The sequence below is a fragment of the Uloborus diversus genome, chromosome 3 (genome assembly GCF_026930045.1).
Source record: "Uloborus diversus isolate 005 chromosome 3, Udiv.v.3.1, whole genome shotgun sequence".
Classification (NCBI taxonomy): domain Eukaryota; kingdom Metazoa; phylum Arthropoda; class Arachnida; order Araneae; family Uloboridae; genus Uloborus; species Uloborus diversus.
In genome coordinates, this window is record NC_072733.1 from 141960524 (window position 1) to 141983017 (window position 22494).

Consider the following 22494-nt stretch of genomic DNA (forward strand, 5'->3'; position numbering starts at 1 on the left):
AATGTGAATTTAAAACAATAAACAAAAGAGATGAAGAGCAAAATCAGCACGATCTTATTACTCCCTAGAAGATGACCATTGACCACACTGAATTGCTTTGTCTGTCGCAAAAGGGATAGCAGACTTACAGGAAAAGAAGCAAAGGATGAGTAACTTCTCGAAAACAAAAACCGTCAGGAAAGGAAGCAAAGTTTTCTTGCAAAGTTTTTGCGGACTGAAATTAATAACAGTGCTTGGATTCTAAATATTACTCTGTTATGGCTTTCCTTTGACGCAAAATCCTTGTTCATGAAAACTCAGTTTTTAGTAACTCAGTTTTTTAGTAGTCCATGGCTCTGGGGTAGAAGCTTTGTTTAGTATGACGGAGGTCAAGGGTTCGATTCCCACCGGTGATCTAGGTATTATTTCCCTTCTCTTAGAGTTGTAAATCTTTCCCGTATTTACACGGAGGAGACGACGCTTTGTCGCAGTTTTCCATGCTTGCAAAGCTTATTAGCTACTGTTATCTTATGTATTAAGACGCGAGATTATGTATCTATCGATGTATGTATGTTACTCTAAGAACTTCCAGACGCCAGAGATTTGACGATTGAACCAGGTATCGACAGATTAGTAATTTTTCGGGCATCATTCTTAAGCTTTTGTTTTTCTAGGACTTCAATTAGAGGATATATTTATTAAAACTTCAATTCTCAAGGACGTTTATCTCATTCGACGCAAAGCCTATAGACGGCAGAGTGCCAATTTCTACCCCTTAGGACTTCTTTTCAAAATGTACGTTTTTCTTGCCTTTGCAAAAATTGTGCCTCTTTTTTTACGTCTTATATTTTCTCTTCTCTTTTTCTAAAGCTTAAGTGAATGAACGATTCGAGTTAATGGTAAACTGGAGGCGCGCGACTCATTGGGAAAGGAATGGTTCTAGAGGTTAGCCACGCTGAAAATCAATGTACTGCCTACTAATTAATGTACCAGCGCATTTGGCAAGATTGGGTGAAACACCTCTTCAGATGAGTGGGTGGATTGGGCCCTGAAGACAGACCAGAAGGAGAGCGATCTCTGGTCCACATGGATGACTTGGCAATCACGACATATTTAACGTGCGCCAGTCACCATTAACGTGCACAGAGGATTTCCGACCGGCTGGCATTGAGCTCGGAACCGATCCAGTTACGAATCCGACGCCTTACCGATCAGGCTACTGTGGCCTCTGTTATGTGATATCGAGTGTTTTTACTAATTGCTGTATTAAAACCATGCGCAATTACCTGAATACGACCAAGGGCGCCTCGATGGGAGGTCACGGGAGGTCACTGCGATCTCCCAAAATATTTCGTTATCCGGCAATTTTGTCTGACGATTCAGTCAATTTGAAGACATAATTACAATACAGTTGGTTCTCTGATTAACGACGCACTATTTAACGACTTTCTCTATTTAACGACGGCGTTTCACGGTCCCAGATGGTCCACTATAGTGTTAAAAGCATTCTATTTAAGGACGCATTCTACTTAAGGACGATTTTTTGTGGTCCCTCGAAAGTCGTTAAACAGAGAACCAACTATTTAAATTTTTGAATGCCCGAATATCCCTATTCATCAGATGTGAGCATAGCCATTTTTGTATCATTCGGCAAATTCAGAATTTCCACTCTCCCAAAAATGTTGGTTCTGGGTGCTCCTGAATAAAACCTTTCCTGGCCGTTAGATTGTAAGAGGTTCTGCATCTTCACCGTCTCTACCTTTACTACCTGGTCTTTTAGAAGTCTCGATCTAAAGACAACCCAGTCAATTGTCTGGGGTTACACGACACAGAATTTAACTATGTTGCAACATAGATGATTGTCATACCGATGTTTATGACTCTTAAAACTTCAAACTAACAAAAATTCAACCATAAATAACATGTTGTTGAAATTAAAGAGGAGGGGAGGACACAAGCACTTTCGGGCAACTCGAGCTTATTTTCTCCATAAGAATATTTGATTTTCAAACACTTAGTTCATTAATAATCATTCAAAAGTCTGAGACTAATATTTATTCATTAGAAATTGTGATTGCCGAAATATATTCCCCGCAGCATTTGCTAAAATATTTCTATTACAGAATTTGGTTCCTAATTAAAAGAACAGCAGTCATTTTCTTTTCAGTGCGAGTAGAATATAAAATAATAGTGTAGAAGGGTACAAATGGTATAGCAGGGGGATGGCACATTTTCACATACTTAGCAACAACAATACACTTTTAAGCAGTAAGTACCAAGTCCGCTTTTCTATTCTTTAAGTTTTTACGTGAAAAAGCGTGAAATAGGCTTTCTAATTATAGACTGCTACTTTAGTCTGTAAAAATACTCTCGTAGTCTGTAAAAATTCTCTGTAGAAGTGTTTCTTCCACAGGTTAAAATTATGGAAGCATAAATAAGTAAAGCAATTTATCTGCCTATTCTCAGAGCGATTGATAGTTTTAAGTTTAAAGCCATCAAATTCGAACTGCGACAATACCCAAATGAACATTGATGAGTCAATTCAATTCTTTATATAAAACTAGAAGATGTCTCTATAATTTACATTCTTATACAGAACCCCCTAAAAAAAGCAATCGAAATAAATGAGTTACAAATATTTATTTGTATTATTTAAAATAATCATTACTGTTTCTTGCACTAGAAAATCTATAGAAATTCGTACAATTTTATGCTTCAACTAGCAAACATACCCAGCGTTGCATCGATAAGTAATAATATTGAGAAACAATTCATGCTTTCCTTTATTTATTTTTAGCTGTGCCCCGCGATTTCATCGCGTTAATAAGACAACAATGTATTAAAAAATATTTTAAGCACATCACACTATAATACATATAATATGATGTATGAGGAAGTGAGAAGCAAAGGGATGCAAGTGGCAAAATTAAAAATTTAGAAATTACCAGTACAAATAGTAGGTGAACCCCTCCTCTGTCTTGAAGCAAGAGATAGTATTTATAGCCCCGGTAAATGCTGCTGTACAGCATGATTTAGAAAAAAAAATTCAATGAAAGTCTACCTATGACGCAATCTTTATACGCGTTTTACTCAAAACTTGAAAATATCCACTTACGTCCCTTTGCTTCTGACTGCCTCATATCTATAGTAAAAAACTACACACCCTTATCCACGTCGATTTTTCTGTTAAATAAGAAAATCTAAAAAACAATAAAAAATTATTGAAAACTCTTGCTTTATGAATTAATTTTTAAATGAGCGGGGTAATAAATGCTGAAAATCTTCCCGCCCGCAGCCGGATTCGAACCCGAGATCCTAGGGTAGCTGGTCCAACGCTTTACCGACTGAGCTATTCGGGCTTCGGCGATGGATATCTTGAACATTATAAATGTATCATGACTATTATATATTTAATTTCAATTTATTGCTGCTCCACTCCTATTAGTCATAGCGTGATGTTATACAGCCTATAGCTTTCCTCAATAAATGGACTATTCAACACAAAAAGAAATTTTCAGTACGAACCAGTAGTTTTTGAGATTAGTGCGCTCAAACAAACAAACTCTTCTGCTTTATACTATTAAGTATAGATTGGCACCAGAATTCAAAATTGAATATCGACTTACCGGCCAAGAAATACGTGTCATCGCTATTTTTGTCCAATTACAACGGCACCGACTCATAGAAAAATGGGTGACATTACTTTGAAGCAAAATCAAAAGTCAATCGGGAAAAGTATTACATCGCCTCATAGCTGAAGGGACGTCAATAAGTTTCTGGACGACTACACGAGACGAAATGATGATTAAGCACCTGCCTCTAGCAGAGTTGCCCATTCGGCATTATCGTTAAAAACACAATAAGATATAAAGATACTCGAGGCTATAAGAAGTGATCCTACGCTCGAGCTAGCTTGAAGCAAGTTACAAGTTCTTGCTAGATTTAGGTGAAAATACTGCCTCGGGAGAAAGATAAGTCGTTTAGTTTCTTATTTTCCCCCAAAACTATTTGTTCTTTTACGTTATAGAAGAAATTAATTACAGCTTAACAAAATAACTTTAGAGTGGGAGATTTAAATAGTAGTTTTCGTATATTCGTGTATAGAAAATTCGTTTATACTTTATAACACGAATTTATGGGAGTATATAAATTTACATAACGCAAATTAAAATATGCTGTTTTTCCCAAATATTTAAGACATATTTTAAAGCTAATCAAATCAAGAATATATATACTGCAATCTTTGGAAGCAAAAGATGGATCAAATGAAAGTGGGAGAAAAACCTAATTATTTGATTTATTAACGAGGGAATAATGAAAACTGGAAAGCTGCTTAGGGGTCGATAAGGAAGTAAGAAAGTCAACCCCTGTTACAGAAGAGATTGCTTAAAAGACAATGTTTGAAATCCCCGAACCTACAAACAATTCTTCTACTTATTGACCTGAATGCTTCTCTCAATGGATTTCGAGTTACAACGAAAAAGAAAAAGGATACCTAATAGAAGAAAACGCTTTTAACGAGTAAAAGTTATAATACTAAAAATAGTTGCACCTCCGTTTCTTTTCTTTCTTCATGAAAATGAAGCATTTTTTTGATCTAATGTACTCGGGCAAGGAAAAGTCTTACTCGTTTTTATTCCCTTAACTTTTATTTTTGAACGCAGAAAATATGACCCATTAAGAAGAGATAAAATGGAGGGAGTGAAGACTTCCATTCGTGAAGTTAAGAGCCCAAGCCCCTTGATAGATTTTAAAGAAAAACATTGGAAAAAATCGGGTTCCTTTCGCTAGTTTCACGCAAAACGTGTCAACCATTCATCATTGTTTGGTCACGTGACTTAAGGCCATTGCCTCAACTTTTACTAAGCCATTGATTGGACTTGCTCCCTCCATTTACGAACTCCTGCATTAAGATATGACCTAATGAACTAAAATGTACGAAATTGGAAAAACTTTTTAGTTCATGTTATTTTTTGATAGTGGACAAATTCTTCATTAGGAGATATAATCTGAGACATAAAAAAATGACGAAAAAAAAATACATAATGACAAACAAATAAAAAAGGAAACTCATCAGAAATTTTTATCCTGGCACACCTAAAGAGTTTTCGTTCTTCGTAAAGGGAGTTAGAAGTCAATGTTCCAATTTCGAAACTGTCAAACTACGGCAGGATGTTTTTTCGTAAATCATGTCTCAGGAGAATATCAAATATTTTTAGATGATTATCCAAGCATAAGAATACTAACAAATTCATGGTTTAGAATATATATCACATTAACCACAGCCACAATATAGATGGTCATTAGTAACGGGGAAAAATTTCAGCAAATCTAACACAAAAAAAATAAAATTTAAATAATAAAAATGTTCATGTAATCTGAAAATGACATTAAGGTGTTGAAAATATCGCTTTTTCGCTGCAGAATTCAGTCTTTTTGTGAATCATTATATCAGCGTGTACCTACACCACCTGCGTTAGATCTGTTTCAGTCTAGTAACAGTCAGCAAGCAAATTTACTTTCGTCCTTGAAGATCATTGGATCATTGATCATAACGAAGCACTCTCGAATCCAACGGCAATGAATTTTTTTCAATATAGGTCAATGGAACACTTTTCTGTTGCTTCGTGAGCACGCAAGCGCCTCTTACCAAACAGGATGATGTGAAATGGAAATGGATATGCAATATTTGACTTTCTGCATTAGTGCTTATGATTGTTGATTATACTATCAACGACTATCAATTAGAAATAACAGGTGAAGAGGGATGTTGATCACTTCAGCTATAAATCAATACTCAAATGATGTGGGTCATTCTCATGAAAATAGAACAAATCATATCCGTCCCTTTTGAATTTTATTTATTAATTTTACAGGTGTGCCCACCTCCCCTAAGATCAAAGGCGCACCCCTTAAATATCGCGTAGACCTTGCCAAAAGCAAGAGCCCCCGCCCAAAAAAAGTAAAAACTACCCCTCTAAACAATCCCCCTAAAAATTTCAATGGCACAGTCTGCGTCGTGACCCACCCTAGGTGGGCACCCCTGAATGTTAACCATTTTAATCATTTTTCTACAATTGATTCTCTATTTATTTTTGTATAACGAATAGTTAATGACTTTTACATAAGTAATTTAGGAAGATTACTTAAAATACTTTGAGTACAGTTAGTGTAACTAGTGTAACATAGCGGACAAATAAAGCGGCCTTTTAAGAATCGTTCTAATCAAAAAGAAAAGTTACAACTACCAAATAAGAATAAAACAAATAATGATTTTAAAATGGTTATGCTGTCCGCCATTTCAGGAAAACTTCTTTTTAAATTATTATTACAAGTGTAACAGAGTGGACATTCAACAATTCAATTTAACTTTCAGAAAGCAAAAAAAGAATAGACTAATCTTGTTTGCTGACTCTAGAGTTCAAAGTAGCTAAGCTATACTACTTGGACTTCTTGACAATACTAGTAGATTTAATGTAATTAGTTATTTTATTTTTGAAATGGCTGTAATACAGTAGCCAATATGCACCAAGAAAATGTTGGGGAATAAATAGAAAACAACTATTCTAGGGGAAAAATTTTCTCAAGTTGAATTTACTGCCAGTTTTTTTTTTCCTGTGAAAAATATAATTTTTCTGATATTTCATATTTTTGTTGGATTTCAGAATGATCTTAAATTACAACTTAATGATTTGAAGCTAGGAAACATAATACCAAACCAAATATTTTAAAGATCTTCATAAATTACTTATGTACAAACCTTTCTCAGGCCAACATGGATATTAGGAAAAATTATTATTTTAGCAGGGTAGTGGAACCTTGGAACAGCTTACCGGAAGAGGTGGTAATGAGCAAGGGAGTAGACAGTTTTAAGAGGGCCATTGGTCTTCACTGGGGATTGTAAATTGACTAGGACCAGTATAGCTGGGCCCAGAGCCTGTTGCTGGTCGTCACTTTTGTATTTGTATTTGTATTTTATTCTTAATTATACACAATTAAATTGATAATCAAAAATATAATTGATTTGTGGTAATTATTAAAATTAATTTAAAAAATCTCAAAGTATCGCACATGATTAGTACTACTTTTTTGTGACTGACCCAAGTGCTAAATAATTATTTTGCATTTGTTTGCAATCGTCAATTCTCTCCAAATTGTTTTCCAACACCTACTTTTACATTTTTCTGCCTAAATATTATCTAAATACCTTTATCTACAGTAATTAAAAATTTTCGCATTAGCTTTTGCGGCAAGTCAGAAATCTATTCCAAGATTTTAATTTCCCAATAGGGTTAATTCTACGGAAAAGCTGATATTTTATTCTGCACACGACATCAAATTTTCTTGCCCAATAAGACCTTGAACAAAATTTTCTTGCCTAAGAAATCACATGTATGCGTGATGTTTTAAGGAAAAAAAAATTGTTCGTTACATTTTTAAATATTAATTTTCAAACGAAATATAGAGCTGTCACGTGCAGGACAAAATGTTTGATTTTCTCTGGAATGGCCTATTATTTATTTGTTTTTTTTTGAAACAAATACTAAAAAATAAATAGTTAAAAAGCAAAGTATATAAAAAATATTTTGCAACAATAGATTTCAAGAACTATGCTGGAACCAAGAAGTCTAAAACTGATGTCCAAAAGAATGTCCTTCACGTGACAGGGGAACTTCATTTAAAAAAGAAATAAAAAAACATAGATTTATTTTTTCTTAACAAATCACACAAAGTACTCTCAATAGCCCAGCGAATTTTTTAATTCTAGCCCAAATAATTTGCATACAGTGGACGCCCGCCGGTTAATTGAATCAGTGGTTAATTGAATCAACTGCTTTAATGAATTAAATCGACGAAAAAGGAACAAATCCGTCTTTATTGAATCAGCCGCTTTGTGGAATCATAACTATTTAGAACAAACGTGATTCATATAAGCGGCGGCCGCTGAACATGTAAAACGTAAGGAGGATGTTTGTCCAATTATCCCACATGTGACAGTGGGAACCCCCAAGTGGCCTCAAAGAACCTCACAATCAATGAAAACTGCATCTTGATTAACAGTTCTCAAAGCTTGCATACTTTTTACAATATATCGCACTCTGACAAGGAAAGTGACACGACTAAAAATTTGAGAAAAACGTACTAGCTACTGTTTTCAAATCTAAATTTAATGCTTTTTTTTTTCAAACAAAACTCGCAGAAAGCTAGCTTACATACCTGGTGCATGGTGGCGTAAAAACGATACCACCAATGCTAAAACATCATTAAATTTTCATAATTTGGAAGAAAATTTTTCGAACTTTAAGTATGTATTATTAGTTTAGACAACAAAAACTAACCGGAAGACATCACATCATAATGCTTTTTATGCGTATTGTGATATTTGAGACGAAATCACTAAAATCTACTATTACGTAAAACCTTGATTTTCTCGCATTCTGTTTTTTTTTTCTTTTTTTTTTTTTGAGTTGAGTTCCTTGCCAGGATGCGATATATTAATGTGTTTCATTCAATTATAATTTAGAGACAATTTAGTGTGCTTTCAAAACTAAGAATGTTTCAAATTATTACATTGATACAGTGCGGTGCCAAAGTTAAAGCACAAGAAGAAGGCGACCGCAAAGTACAGTAATCGGGCACATATCGTGACCCTTTAGTTTTTCTCTTGATAATATATTAAATTTATTAAACTTGACAGTTAAAAACTCACCATCAAACATTAAAGGCTAAGTTCAAAAACAAATATCTCAGCCACTGAAAGGATTAAACTACCTAATTATTCAATCGTAAGTTTTAGTCGAATCAACAAAGATAATCAAAATAATTTCCTCATAAATTGAGGATTCTATAATTTGAGTTGTTTAACATTAAATCGACAAACTGTAAAGTAGTCGACTCTTTGCTGGCAAACTTGTTTCGTTTAATGCTCCGACTGCGAAACCGGCTTGCTAAATCATCAATCCATTGTCTGATAGTGTCCACAGAGTATTGCTAGTGCCAAAGTCACATCTAGCAGTAACGAATATTTACGTTTCAACTTAGCGAGCTATGGCAAACTTCAGACAAAGACACATTGCATGGGAATTCGGATTAAGATAAATCCGGTGCATTATATTCCATTCTAAATAGCTTGCTAGTTTATTTTTAAACAGTTTTTCGACGCAAAATCGGGAAATAGAATTTCGCTCGTCGTCACATGTTATTCTAATTTCATCATAAATGATGACTGCAGGAGTGCCTTCTAAGGAGGGAGGAGGGGGGAGGGTCAATCATTGAAATTTTTAGAGGAGAGTTCGCTTTTATGGGGTCTTCTTGGTATTTGGGAGGGATGCACCCTAGGTCATTGATGGCAATTTAATTCCAGGCCGTTAACCTTCAGGCACTTCAAATTCTTTAGTATATTTCACTTTAAAAAAGAAAACTAGAAAACCCAGCGCGGCTCTCTTCTCGAAAGATTATGGAAAAAGGTTTCTACTCTGTTTTTAAAGAAAATATAAGTTTTTAATATTGTACACAGCAAATTGCACCATTCAATCTTTAAAAACTATTTTTGAAGCTGTCGAAATTTCTTTTCTTACATTGTAATATTCTATGCAATATTATAAATGATAGAAATCTTGTGGTGGTGTGAAATTTGGGGGAAATTTTCAAACATTTAGAAATTTTATGTTTCTGTTTCAAGGTTTCCTTACTCTTATTAAAATAATTTACTTTACATCTCAATTCTGAAGATGGTCAAAGAGATCCTAAATGGTAGGATCACTTTAAACCAGGTCAATAATTATTATTTCTTAATTTTTAATGAATTTAATAATTATTATTTATCAATTTGGATAACTATAAAATGTTTAAAACTATTGAACTATGAGTGGGGCAGTTTAAAACAGAAAAAACTGCGGTTTAAAGTTAAACTGAAGGAATATAACTTCGTTTTAAACCAACTGATTTTCACTGCAAGAAAATATTCAATTAAATCTCATTAAGATTTTTTCCCTTTCAAACAAGCACGAAATTTTAATGCTTATTTCAAGCGTCAGATAATATTGCACTATAATTACACACTAAAAATTGGAAGCTAATAAAAATTGCATGTAATAGTACTTTTTAAAGTACCCAAAACTCTAATTGAGAGGGATTACCTTCAGAAAAACTGGTTCAATCGTTTAAATGAAAATCAATATTAACAGAAAATTACTTGTATGAGTAGATCCGGAATATAAACTTTTAGAGTCACTAGTCGTTCTTCTTGAATGATTATGTCATCTAGGTCCATAGTGTGGCACTTCATGGCACGAAGTTTTCTCCTTAAAAAGAAAAAAGAAAAATCACAATGTAGCGAATGTGAAAAACAGTTCTTTGATACATTTTCAATCAAAGGTTCAATCTCAAATGGTTAACGATCCCCGACAGTTAGAGGTATAAAACTTACAGACTTTAAATATAATGATGATGCCATATCCTTCACATTCATTTCATAAATTTTAAATATGCTTCTAAATTTCTCTTCTTAATGAAAGAAGCCTTATGAGGGGAAATTTGTTTCAAAACGCCACATGAAGATTCACTTGCAAAGATATTATTATGTACACATAGTAAGACAATGAAAGTGCCTAATTGTATTCAGGACATTCATTAGGAGTATCATGTAAATAAAATGTGATGATAATTTTAACCCTTCAGAAGTTTTTTGCTTTGCAAAACATTGATCTCTGAGATGGATAACGTTTTTCTTTGGATTTTTTCGAAAACTGATTCACCGATTGTTTGGTATTTTCGTGTGTTTTTATTTAGAACAGAGAATATACAATACAGAAAGCATTTTTATTCATACTCTGATTTTAATCTTGAAGTGTTCAGGCCGACTAAACTTTCATGTACACTATGGGCCGTATTCCAAAAAAAAAAAAAATAAATAAATAAATAAATAAATAAATAAAATCGGTAGCATTCAAATTTTGATTGACGTCTGAATTCGTTCTAAAAACTGTTCCCATTTGCGGAATTTCTATGCGGAGATGGTTTGCGGACCGAATTATGACGTCAATCCAAAGTCGAATGACTCTTCATTTGCTGAGGAAATATTTAAAGGTAACATAACACAAAGGTAAAGCAAACATAAACGCCAAAGAATGAATAAAAATCAAAGGGCTGTCTATAAATAATGTCAAACTTTTTTAAAAATTTTTGATCCCCTTTCCCCTTTGTCACATGTTCTACTATTTTTCATAAACATATTCTTATAAATAATGTGTGATGCCACATTTCTTGTTTCCCTCTCTCTCTTTTGTCACAAACTCACAACTGCCTTACACCCCCCCCCCCCCAAAAAAAAAAGCTTGACACCATTTGTGGACAACCCTAAAAGAAAAGTTAAACAGAAGGCCAAAAATATTCGTTCGGGACGAACGACTCAGCATTTACATATTGTATACTTGTAGGGGTGCCACATGGAGGGGGGGGGGTATGGCGCAGTGCCGATGTATATGTAATAAGTAATTGTATGCCATGACTGCATTTAGAGGCTTATTCCGGCTTTCGCACGGAATAATTTTATTTCGGTTGTACGTCATAACGCATCTCTCAAACCGTCTACGCATAGAAATTCGCCAAACAGAGTCGGTTTGAGGGAGAAGTTATGACATTCATCAGAAGCGGAAGGACACCAATTTTTTAAGCAATAGGGCTTATAATTAATTTTTAATTCGTTTCGACTGGCAAAAGGGAAGTATAAAAGAAGGTGAAGAAGAGTGTAATTTTAAAGTACAATTTAAAACTATTCCATCATAATAATAAAACAATTTTTAGGTCATTGAATGTGAAGATAGTTATATTACTTGGAAATATAGGAGCTTAAATTTGAACGAATATCTTTTTTTTTTCAGATTAAATAGAAGGAAACACCATTGAAAACACCATTCAGTCATCGAATGAGCAACCCATGTTAAACGATCATCGTTTCCTCATTTCTTTGGGAAAACCTTTCGTTTTCTAAACATGAAATAAATAATTAAAATTATAAAAAAAAAAAATGAATATTTTATAAAAAGTTTCCGGAAACAATTAGAATGCTTTAAAAAAAATCAATAAGGTGTAATTTATTTTACAACGTTAAAAGTCATTTACAAATTATGTTTTCGGAAGAAAAACAATATCCACTTTAAATATATTGATTTTTCAGTTTCGATATTTACTTGTCATCTTTCAAACTATGATGATAGCTGAGAGACTGAGATAAAATGTTTATTTGTAAGCTGGTTGTGTTATATTTACTAAGATGTGATAAAGAGATATAATCCGCCAAGTGTTTGAAGTAGCTCATGTCAAACGAATTGGATCTTTCAAGAGCTAATAAATTACTGGTGCTTAAGCTAAGATAACTTTAAATAAATAATATAGATCAATCCAATCAAATTACGCTGTGGAATTTATCTTCGCGTTTTATATCACAGGAATTTACGTACAATTTGAAAAGAATTTTTATTTTGAAAAAAAAAAAAAAAATCTTTTGGTAATTTAAAGCAACTGGGGTTGCTTGTACGCTTAAAACACGCGTCTGCACGTTTTTGGAAATTTGTGCTTTTTGAAGTTTTGATTTTAATTTTACTTTTTAGCACTAAGAAATTTATTTATTGCTCAAGAAGCCTTTTATTTGATGAAAGAGGTTGGCTTCTGTGGATCTTAACATTTTTCTCTCTCTTTCTCTCTCTCAAGACTGAAAAAGATTATAAAAAACACTTTTTAAAACAAAAGATGTATACAGATCAGCAGAAATAATCATGCATTTTTATAGAAATGCCTCCCCCCCCCCCATTTCAGCGTAAACACGTGTAATTTCGGAAAATGAAGTAAACGTGTTGCGCATTACGGTTCGAGTTAAACTCACTATAAGTTCAAGTTATGCAGTTGAATTTCATTAAAGCTACGCACATGCCTCGTGCAGGGGCGCCCCGAACTTAAATTTTTGGGGGGGAGGAAAGTCCCAATTTGCCGAATAGAACTCCAAATTCAGCCGAATGATGATAATTTTGCCGAATCGTCAAAAAAAATTCGCCAAATAAAGAAAGATTTGGGAGGTCGTAGTGCCTTCCTATCGGGGCGCCACTGACCCAATGCCTTAAAAGTTCGATTTGCTTTAAAAGAAGTGTGACAGTCAGCTATTGCACTAAACATACACAAAAAAAAAAGCCTTTTTTCGATGCTGGAAGGAAACACTGCAATAAATGTGAAGTGTCTAGCTTGTTTAACGCATGGAGTAAAATTTGCAAGAAGGAGCAAAGAACACTGACATAATAAAGTGATAAAAAGTGATAAATTGACAGTTTCGTTCTCACGCTTATTACACAACTCCGTTTTGATACACACAACAAAGTAATTATCAGAGCGAGAAAAATCCCATTCTGAGTTCACTTCATTTTCTGCTACAGAACATCAAATTAAAAGAAGCTATCAAAGCTTACAATGTACGAATCAATTGAAGTGAGTTGAAAAGCTCAGTTGAGCATCATATTCGAAGCTCTTCCGCGCGTTAAACCCAGCAAAAAAGAGGATGAAAATTCATGTTGGAGGGGGGGGGGGGCACAATCGCGCTGCAACATTTCCGGAGAAGATTTTCCTATGGCAGGATTATTGGAAGCAAAAGCAATTTTGACCCCAACAAATGAGGAAAAGAAATTTGCGCTGTTTGTGAAACATGAAACACAGACATGTTCGTTCAGCTGTTAAGTACTCAGGTTATGAAAAGATTAACGAGCTCAAGGTACTTTCCCATTCGGAGTTCTTATATTAAAATAAATTTATTATTAGTGGACAAACAGCAAAACATAAGATCATAAAAATCAAACAGCTGCAAGTTCCGGTCCTATGTTGCCAAGGACGTAGCCAAGGGGTGGGTCCATGGGGTCCGGACCCCCCCCCCCCCCCTTCCCGAAAGACTCCTCTCCTTTTTTCTCAGTTGTTGCATCTCGCATCAACAAAATTTTTCCGAAAGATAATGATTTTATAAAACGCAGCAATTTCTCCCCTTAAATATTCCCAGTAATCGGCAATTTTCTCAGCGCTTGAGTCAATTCAGAACACGAGAACCTCGTGCAACAACTGCAGGTTCCCAATTTTCGTCTGCTTTTTGCTGTGTCACCTACTCCGTCCGAAACGGGGAAATGTCCCTTTCGACTTTCAAACCAGCTGGGTCCTGTGACCTTGAAATTCAGCCCCTCTCCTTGGTCCATCAAATTGCCATTGGCAAAGTAAAAACAAGCATTTATTGCCACTTCCGCCGTCGCCCACAGTCTCATTGGCCTTTTCTTTTTGGATTTTCATGGATTTCGTAGACGCTGTTGTACGAAAGACAGCCAGAGTGAGATGCGTTCCTGGTGAATCAGTAATTGAATTCCGATTCTTTTCTGTTTTAACACGCTGTTTTTGTCTACGTCATACTTACAGGAAACATATCTTGAACAAAATTGTATGCAAAAGAGAATTAAGTTTACCCAAACTAGGTAAGTGGCAGTGCTCCCTTTTAAAGTTTTCTTGATAATACGAGCAATTTTACGTGTTAATGTGTTTTTCCATTTAAAAACTAATTTTAGATTCTAAGCCAGTAGCGAAAAAAAGAAATTCTACACATTTCGTGTGTTTGAGGATGAGAAAAATAATTATTGATTTTTTTTTTTTTTTTTTTCATTTTAACTCTATATTTTTGGCATGGTTCATTTCAGATTCATTTTATATTTTGATAAAAAAATTTATTTGAACTTTTAGATTACTTTTAACATCTCTCTCCTTTCTGAGTAACAAATTACGTAGATTTTTTACTGATGTTTTCCCCCCAATATTTAAGCATGATCATAGAACATATTAAATGCCCAAAAAAAAAAAAAAAAAAATCGTGTTTGAAGGTAAAATAAATAAAATAAATGAATTAATAAAACTTGAAGTTAATGTAACAAACTTTTTATGGTATCAAAATTTTATAGAAAAATTAAATTGAAAATTACTTGAATATTTTACTGTGATCAGTTTATGAAATTACAAGTTCGGCCATATTAACGCATGTAATAAGTAATTTATTAGAAATTATTACTTTTAAATCTTACTGAATTGTGATTCTATGATCCCAAAAGAAAAAGTTAGTTTTTAATTGACGAAAAAAAATCTTATTCGATGTCGTTCCATAAAACATATTTGTATTTGCATCATTGGAATACATTTTCTGATTGTTATTCACTGGCTTTGTACTAAGGAGTTATTTAATTAGCATCTATGCATCCATCTTTAGTAAATTGTGAAGGTAGCATTAAACATAACAAAAAACAGTCATGTGCATTTAACTATAAATTACTAGGTGAAAATTACCGCTATTTACTGCGTTACAAGCAAAGAAACAAAAAAGGTGAATACGAGGTAAATGTTTTTGAGCTTTTCTTTTATATATTGTCTTTTTTTTTAAACACTTATTTTCTTCAAGCTAAAGATATTTACTATTTCTTGCAATACAGTGTTTAGCTAACATCGTATTGAAGAAAGAAAAATCATTACCTGCGTCGTAAAATATGATATGTATTGTTGTTAAAATTAACAACATGTTGTTAAAATAAAATTACACAGATGCTTAATTTAATTCATTAGGTATACATTCCATTAATCGGCATGTAAAAGATCCCTTAGGTCGTTTGACTGTGAATACTCTTGACAAAATTAAATTCCTTTTGCAGTTTCGCATCGAAGAGAGCTCAGGTGTCTCCATCTGGTGGAAACCGGGCATCAAATTTTCCTGTGACATTCACATCCGCGCCTTAATGGTGGCATATGAATGACTGGATGCCATATCGTTGGTTCGCACTTGTTCCGCAAAAAACTAAAGCCTCTAACACAGCCCCGTTAGAAAGAAAAAAATAATGATAAAAAACGGCAATACGCCTTTTCCGATATTTAAATTTTTTTCGAACAGCTTTCACCCTTTGAGGAATAGCGACATCACTTGAGAACACCATTTATTTCTTGCTTCTCTTTTTTTCAGCTAACTGAAATCACTGTGTCAGTTGGCTGAAGAAAGAAAATATAAATATATATATATAAAATGGTTGCAACAAAGGAAGCCTCCGTCCCTCAAAGAGTTAATAGTTTGTTCAAGCTTTTAATTGATGATTAGGAATGATAATTAAAAAACGGATAAGATTGGAAACATCATTCTATTTCGTGTTATCAAAAGAATATTATAAATGCAAATAAATAAAAACTAATTCAAGCTTTTTAAATGAAACCTTGTTAATATTTTCGTTGAGAAAGTTGTGGGATTTTGCCTGAAATGTTGTTCAAATCGGACAGGGTTACGTTATGTAACATTCATATAGTTATACATTCGACTCCATAGATATAGATTTATTTATCCTCATATAAATAATGCCGATGATCGAGTAACCCGCGTGTTTCAACAATGAATTCGCACCACGTCATGATATGTAATTCGATAATATGTTTTGGTAATGTTTAACATGCAAGGAAATGCTTTATTGTGACAAGGCTGAACTCGATCCGGTAAGTTGAACAGTTTTACTGGTAAGACTGTGTCATATCAGAGGAATGAAGAAACGAAAACAATGAACGCTATCTACTGGATTTTAGGATTAATCCACTGGTGTTAGAGTTAAAATTTCAACTATCAAAATATCACCAAACAGGCAATTGCTTCGTTCAAATGAAGAAGAGTTGAAGCAATTTTCACCCGTCATGCCTTGACGGGTGACTTTCTAGTTTTCAAATAAAATGGCATAAGTACAAATGTACATATTTTGTTGAAATATATTAGAAAGCTTTAATATTTTATTAAATTATATCGCATGCATTTTCCAAGTAATTTCTAGAACAGTTTTCGTTTTCCTTTTACTGTGCCCTTTTTATTAATAGAAAATATATCACTTATTTTCAGGAGGACAGAGGTTCACAGATATTTGGAAACTTTGTATGTGATAACTTTCAGTTTAATGTTAATTTACAAACTGATAATAATTAATTTACCACTTAACATAAATGTTTTGTTAACTAATTTTAACTAATGACTCTATTAATTTCAATTATTCAATTAATTTTAGTTAATTATCGTATTTTAATGATCAGTTTTAATTGGATTTATCTTAGTCTTGTGTAATTATCAGCTACTAATTCTGCTTTAGCATGCCTCCTCTTTTGAAGTTCGTGTAACCTTGGACCCCCCCCCCCCTTAACAAAGTTCTAGCTACGTGCCTGTATGTTGCTCAATTTACTGCACAAACCTGAAAATTTGAATTAAAATAAAAAAACAATGGTGACCAGGGTAAACTTAGTTTAAGTTTCTTTCCTATTCGGAGTTCTTAAATTAAAATAAATTTATTATTAGTGGACAAACAGCAAAATATAAGATCATAAAAATCAAACAGCTGCAAGTTCCGGTCCTATGTTGCTCCATTTACTGTACAAGGTTGAAAATTTGATTTTATAATGAAAAACAACGGTGACCAGTTTAAACTTTAGTTGTAAGAAAAATTCAATGTTATGATGCAACAAGCTACCTATTTTAGCACCGGACAAAGTTTTATCGACTGAAAAATGAGTCGCGCAGCGCTCAACTACTGGCCTCTAGTAAAGATACGAGCGTATCTCAAGCTTTCCCCGACTGATCGGGTCCTGATACTGATAGGTTTTGGTATCATAAGAGATATGCTATTTTTTTCGTATTTAATCTGTTGTATTAAATAAGTCGATATGATTTGTATGGTTTTATTTCGAATGAGGTTCAAATAATATTCTAAAACTTACATCGTTGAAAAAAATAAAATAAACAAAGATAAAAATAAAAACGCAAAAAAGTATCATTGAAAGCAACATTTTCAAATGAAAAAAACAAACTCGCAAATGTAAAATTCTAGTGGTGAATTCTAACTGATGCTTGTCTTTGGGACACATTCTAATCTCCAAACCTATTTTTTTTTTAAACTACAAAGAGGCAAAGTAATGTGTGACATTTTATACTCGGAGCAGGCATGGCTTCAGATTATCATGAAAATGTTACACGAGTATGCACGCCTTTGAAAATTATATTTATCAAAAACAATAAAATTACTTAAAACATAAATATATTCCCCCCCCCCCCCCCTAAATGTTGCGTCTCAACAGAATCAAAAGAACTCACTTCCGTTTTCTGCTCATATAAGCATTCATATGACCACAAAATTATGAATTTATTAAAGGACGTTTCTGAAGTTGCAAACAATGTCTTATAAATTCCGTAAGACCATAAAAAAAAAAATTCTTGCTCGCAGTGAAAAAAACTAAAAAATAGATATTGCATCTGGGAACAATCAGTACATCTGAAGAGAACTGTGAAATCTTCTTTAATTGGAACTAGATGCTTTCCCCCGTCACTTAACTTCCGTGTCTAAACTTTAGAATATTCGGACGTTTGTAGTGCATGAGTGGGTGCTTCTTTCTTATAACAGGGCTAGGGAGCTGAAGGAAAAATAACACACTCCGACTTCTGAAATTTTAATGCGTCCGACTCCAACTTTTATCCCAAAATTCATTCCGAGTCCATGGCGCCGAGTCTGGAAATTCCAAAACCTCCGACTCCTTTACCCCAAAACCAATCCGACTCGGGGGTGTCTACAGGGGGGGGGGGGGGGTGGATTATGGCGCAAGTTGCGCCATCAAAATTGAGGGGGTATTTTTTAAATACATTTATTTTCATTTATTTGTTGATTTATTTTTAATTTAAATTGTTTTATTTTATTTTATTCTGCTTATATCTTATTTCATTTATTTATTTAGTTTGTGTGTGTGTGTGTTTGTATGTCATTGGCGTAGCACAGAACTTTTCTAAAATAATAATAACAAAAATTGCAAAAAAATAAAAAATATTTACAAAAAAAAAAAGGCAAATAAAATTAAAAAAAAAAAAAAAAACTTCAAATGAAAAAAATAAATAGAAAATATTTTAAAAAGTAAATAAAGTAAAAAATAGAGCTAAAAAATAAAATAAATAAAAAAGGAAAAGAGTTGAGATTTTTCTTTTTTTGGGGGGGGGGGGGGGGGGATGGGCACTCCTGATCCGACTCCGCAGTCCTATCTTTGATATTAAGGGGTTCCATAACTTTTCTGATTCGCGGCACCCTTTGAAGAATTAGAGCTTTCACATGGCACCCCAATCTATCTCTATTATTTTTACATACATATTGAAACCATGGACACCTCCAGGCATCCCTCTTGCGGCACTCCAGGGTGTCGTGGCACCCAGTTTGGGAAACCCTAATATACGTGATAAACGCAAAGGATTACATGACTTTTTTCTTTTACTTTAAATATGTTCCTCAATTTTTTTTTTTTTTTTTGTAACAACATTACTAACAAATGATAAATAAATAAAAATAAACAAATAAATGTACATAAATAAATGTAATTAAATAAAAATGAATATCAAAAAATAAAAATAAATAAACAAATAAAAACAGATAAATAAACGAAAATAATATTTTTGAACAAAAATAAATATTTTTTTCTAAAAGTTAGAAAGTCCTTTGAAAATTCATTCAATATCGTCACAGCTTGGATTAAGTGAAAACTTTCTATAAGTATCAACAATGAAAGTGCTGAAATTTTCTCCACGAATAATCAGGAAATCCTTTTGACAGATTAGAGTATTGAAATAACTATGAAAAAGTGATGAAGTTAAGTTTGACTGGAGATAACATTAACAGTAGAACTTTAGGAGACAACAAAACTTGAGGAATGCAGGCAGCCTTGTGATCGAAATTTATGATGTGAGCAAGCCAACGATTGCATAAAACAAAAGACAAAGATGGTTCTAGCATAAATAACTGCTTGAAGACGCACTGAAGTATTTCAGTATTTGCATTAAGTGCACATGCGTTCTAAATAGCACTGATGATGCATATATGTATACGCGATTGAGCTCGTTTATTACGAGATCACGCTTTAATATTATCTCTTCTTTTGACTTCAGGTTCACCTATGCGAGAGATTACACTAAAGAATTATTCGTATAACTCAATCTAGACACGGGGGTTACTTTCATAGTCTCGGAAATTTTTGAATTTAACGCATGTTAAAATTCACAAAAAAGTAAGATAAATGCATATTTTTGTTTTTCCCAAAAAAATTCCTGCCTCGAGATACATTCCGCCAAAGATGGCAACCTCGGCGCAATGCCTCACGTGCGATTTTTGAGCAAATTTTAAAAGTGCTTTATCTTTGGAATGGAGCACGAAATTTTGATGTTGCTTCTTTAGTTTGAAAGATAAACTTTTCTTTAAATCAAAATGAGACGCATCACAAACACCCGTTCAATTCATTTTAATTTTTGAATTTTGTATATATTTTGGGAAAAAAATTGGTTTTTGATTTTTTTTTCCAAATGCATTTTTTTTTTTTTTTTGCTTACTTCCGTATATCCTTTCCTTTTTGCTTATTTGCGTATTTACTTCCAAACAATACGCAAATCATTACGATAGTCACAAGTCACCTTGAGTCACGTCAGAAATGGGATACAATATAAATTTTAATACCAATAGCACCACTTGAATATAGAAAGATTAAATTTATAAATGTTTAAAAATTCCTTTGTACTTCGCAACTTCGTAAAATTTCTATCAATTATAATACGTCAAAAGAATATTACGATGTAAGAAAAGCAGTTTCAATTACTTCAAAAATAGCTTCCACACAGTAACTTCAGTGTTGATCAATAGTGTAATTTTCTGTATTCGATACTGCCAACTTTTTTCTTTTTTTTTTTTTGTTTTTCTGTGAAATAAAGACTAGAAAATTTATTTCATAACCTTACTGGAAGAGTCACGGGTGGACTGGGTCCCCTCAAGAGAGCGTCAACCTTGACTTCAAAAGGAAGCACATCGGAAGCGCACAGGATGGAGGGCGCAAAAAAAAAAAAAATAAAATAAAATAAAAAAAAAATAAATAAATAAATAAAAAATAAATAAATAAATAAAAAATAAATAAATAAATAAAAAATAAATAAATAAATAAAAAATAGGTAAATAAGTTAATTAAAAAATTAATAAAAAATGAAAGCGCACAAGTTCGAGAGCACAAAAAATTGTACAAGTTACAAGGCGCGAAAGAAAGGAAGAAAAAAAGTAGGTGCACTGGTTCGAAGGCGCAAAATAAATTTAAAAATAAAATAAAATTTTAAAGTTCATGAATAAATAAATAAATAGTTAAATAAAATAAAGTAAAAAATAAATAAATAAAAAACGAAAGAGCACAAGTTCCAGAGCACAAAAAATAGGGAAAAATATAAATATAAATATTAAAAAAACGAAGGTTCAAGGGCGCACTAGCCTGAAGGTTGATAGATCGGCAGGATAGTCCGCCCATGGGAAGAGTGCAACACATGTCCTTCTACTTTTCTTTATCTTTTTCTTATAAAGCTTTAAGTAAAAAAAAAAAAAAATAGCAGCGTAAAGTTAACCGGTAAGGCTCAAAGTTACACTAAACGACTGTAATGGTTTTGCTAAAATAATCATTGAGAGAACAAACGTTATTACTGCTAAATTCTGCTAAAAATGGCATACTGTACTCCACAACGAATCCAAGTAATTAAATAACGCAAACAAATCCATTTGGTTGAATCCCAAGTTATTTTTTTCTTGGAAAAAAAGTTTTAAATTTAAATTATTCAGTATTAATCCCTTTTATTAAAAAATGATACAGCCGAAAACTTTTAGAATCCCATTTTTTTTTCTGTATTTTAAGATTAAAATGGCATGATGAAAAAAAAAGCGAGTTCAATAATGTAAGCAGAATTTTCAAAAGTGATCCGCAAACGAAATTATTGTGTTTCGACCACACTTCCATTTATACTATACATGACTTGTTAAGAATTTTCTATCTCGTGACTTTATTTTATTTTTTTAACTACTTCAGAGAAATGTTTCCTACTCGTAAGATTCACTGTGCAGGAAAACGCATCGTTGATCGCGCACGCGTTAGGTTTTTTTTTTTTTATTATTTCACTTGTTTTTATAAAAACTCTCCAAATGTAAGGATGCTTTTTTATGTACTCTAAGCACAATACTTACTGATGAATATTTCTAAATCCTCATTTACTCACTTGACGAGATTTCTACATTGAAACGAAAAAATATCGATCCTTTAAATATTTTTGTTTATTCTCTTCTAAAGAGGAATAATGGGATTGTGTTTTTCAGTTTATAATTTTCAAGATCTATTTGAAAAACTTGTTTTTTTAGTAAAGCATTGAAAAATAGTAGTTTTTAATCATTATTCAAACATGCTTTTATTTCTGTTAAACGAATTTTGATTACATTAGTAAACAAAGGTTTTGTTACATGAAACATTAAAAGTGTTCCTTGGGTAATTTTTGACGCTGATTTCAAATATCTACTTAGAATTTTCCCAACACCCACAGTTTTTGTATAATTATAGGTTTTATGTTATTTATTTTCCTCATGTTTTCATAGACCACGTAATGATAAAAATTAATCGACT

General features: G+C 32.9%; 1 protein-coding gene across 1 annotated transcript in view; it reads right to left on the reverse strand.

Annotated features, from left to right (window-relative positions):
* LOC129218663 (SH3 and multiple ankyrin repeat domains protein 3-like) overlaps positions 1 to 22494 on the reverse strand; it is a 186063-nt gene that overhangs the window by 86079 nt on the left and 77490 nt on the right. The window contains exon 2 of the mRNA XM_054852985.1: positions 10175 to 10283. Within this exon, the coding sequence (XP_054708960.1) occupies positions 10175 to 10267 (93 nt within the window). The 5' untranslated portion in view covers positions 10268 to 10283. The remainder of the gene's footprint in view (positions 1 to 10174; positions 10284 to 22494) is intronic.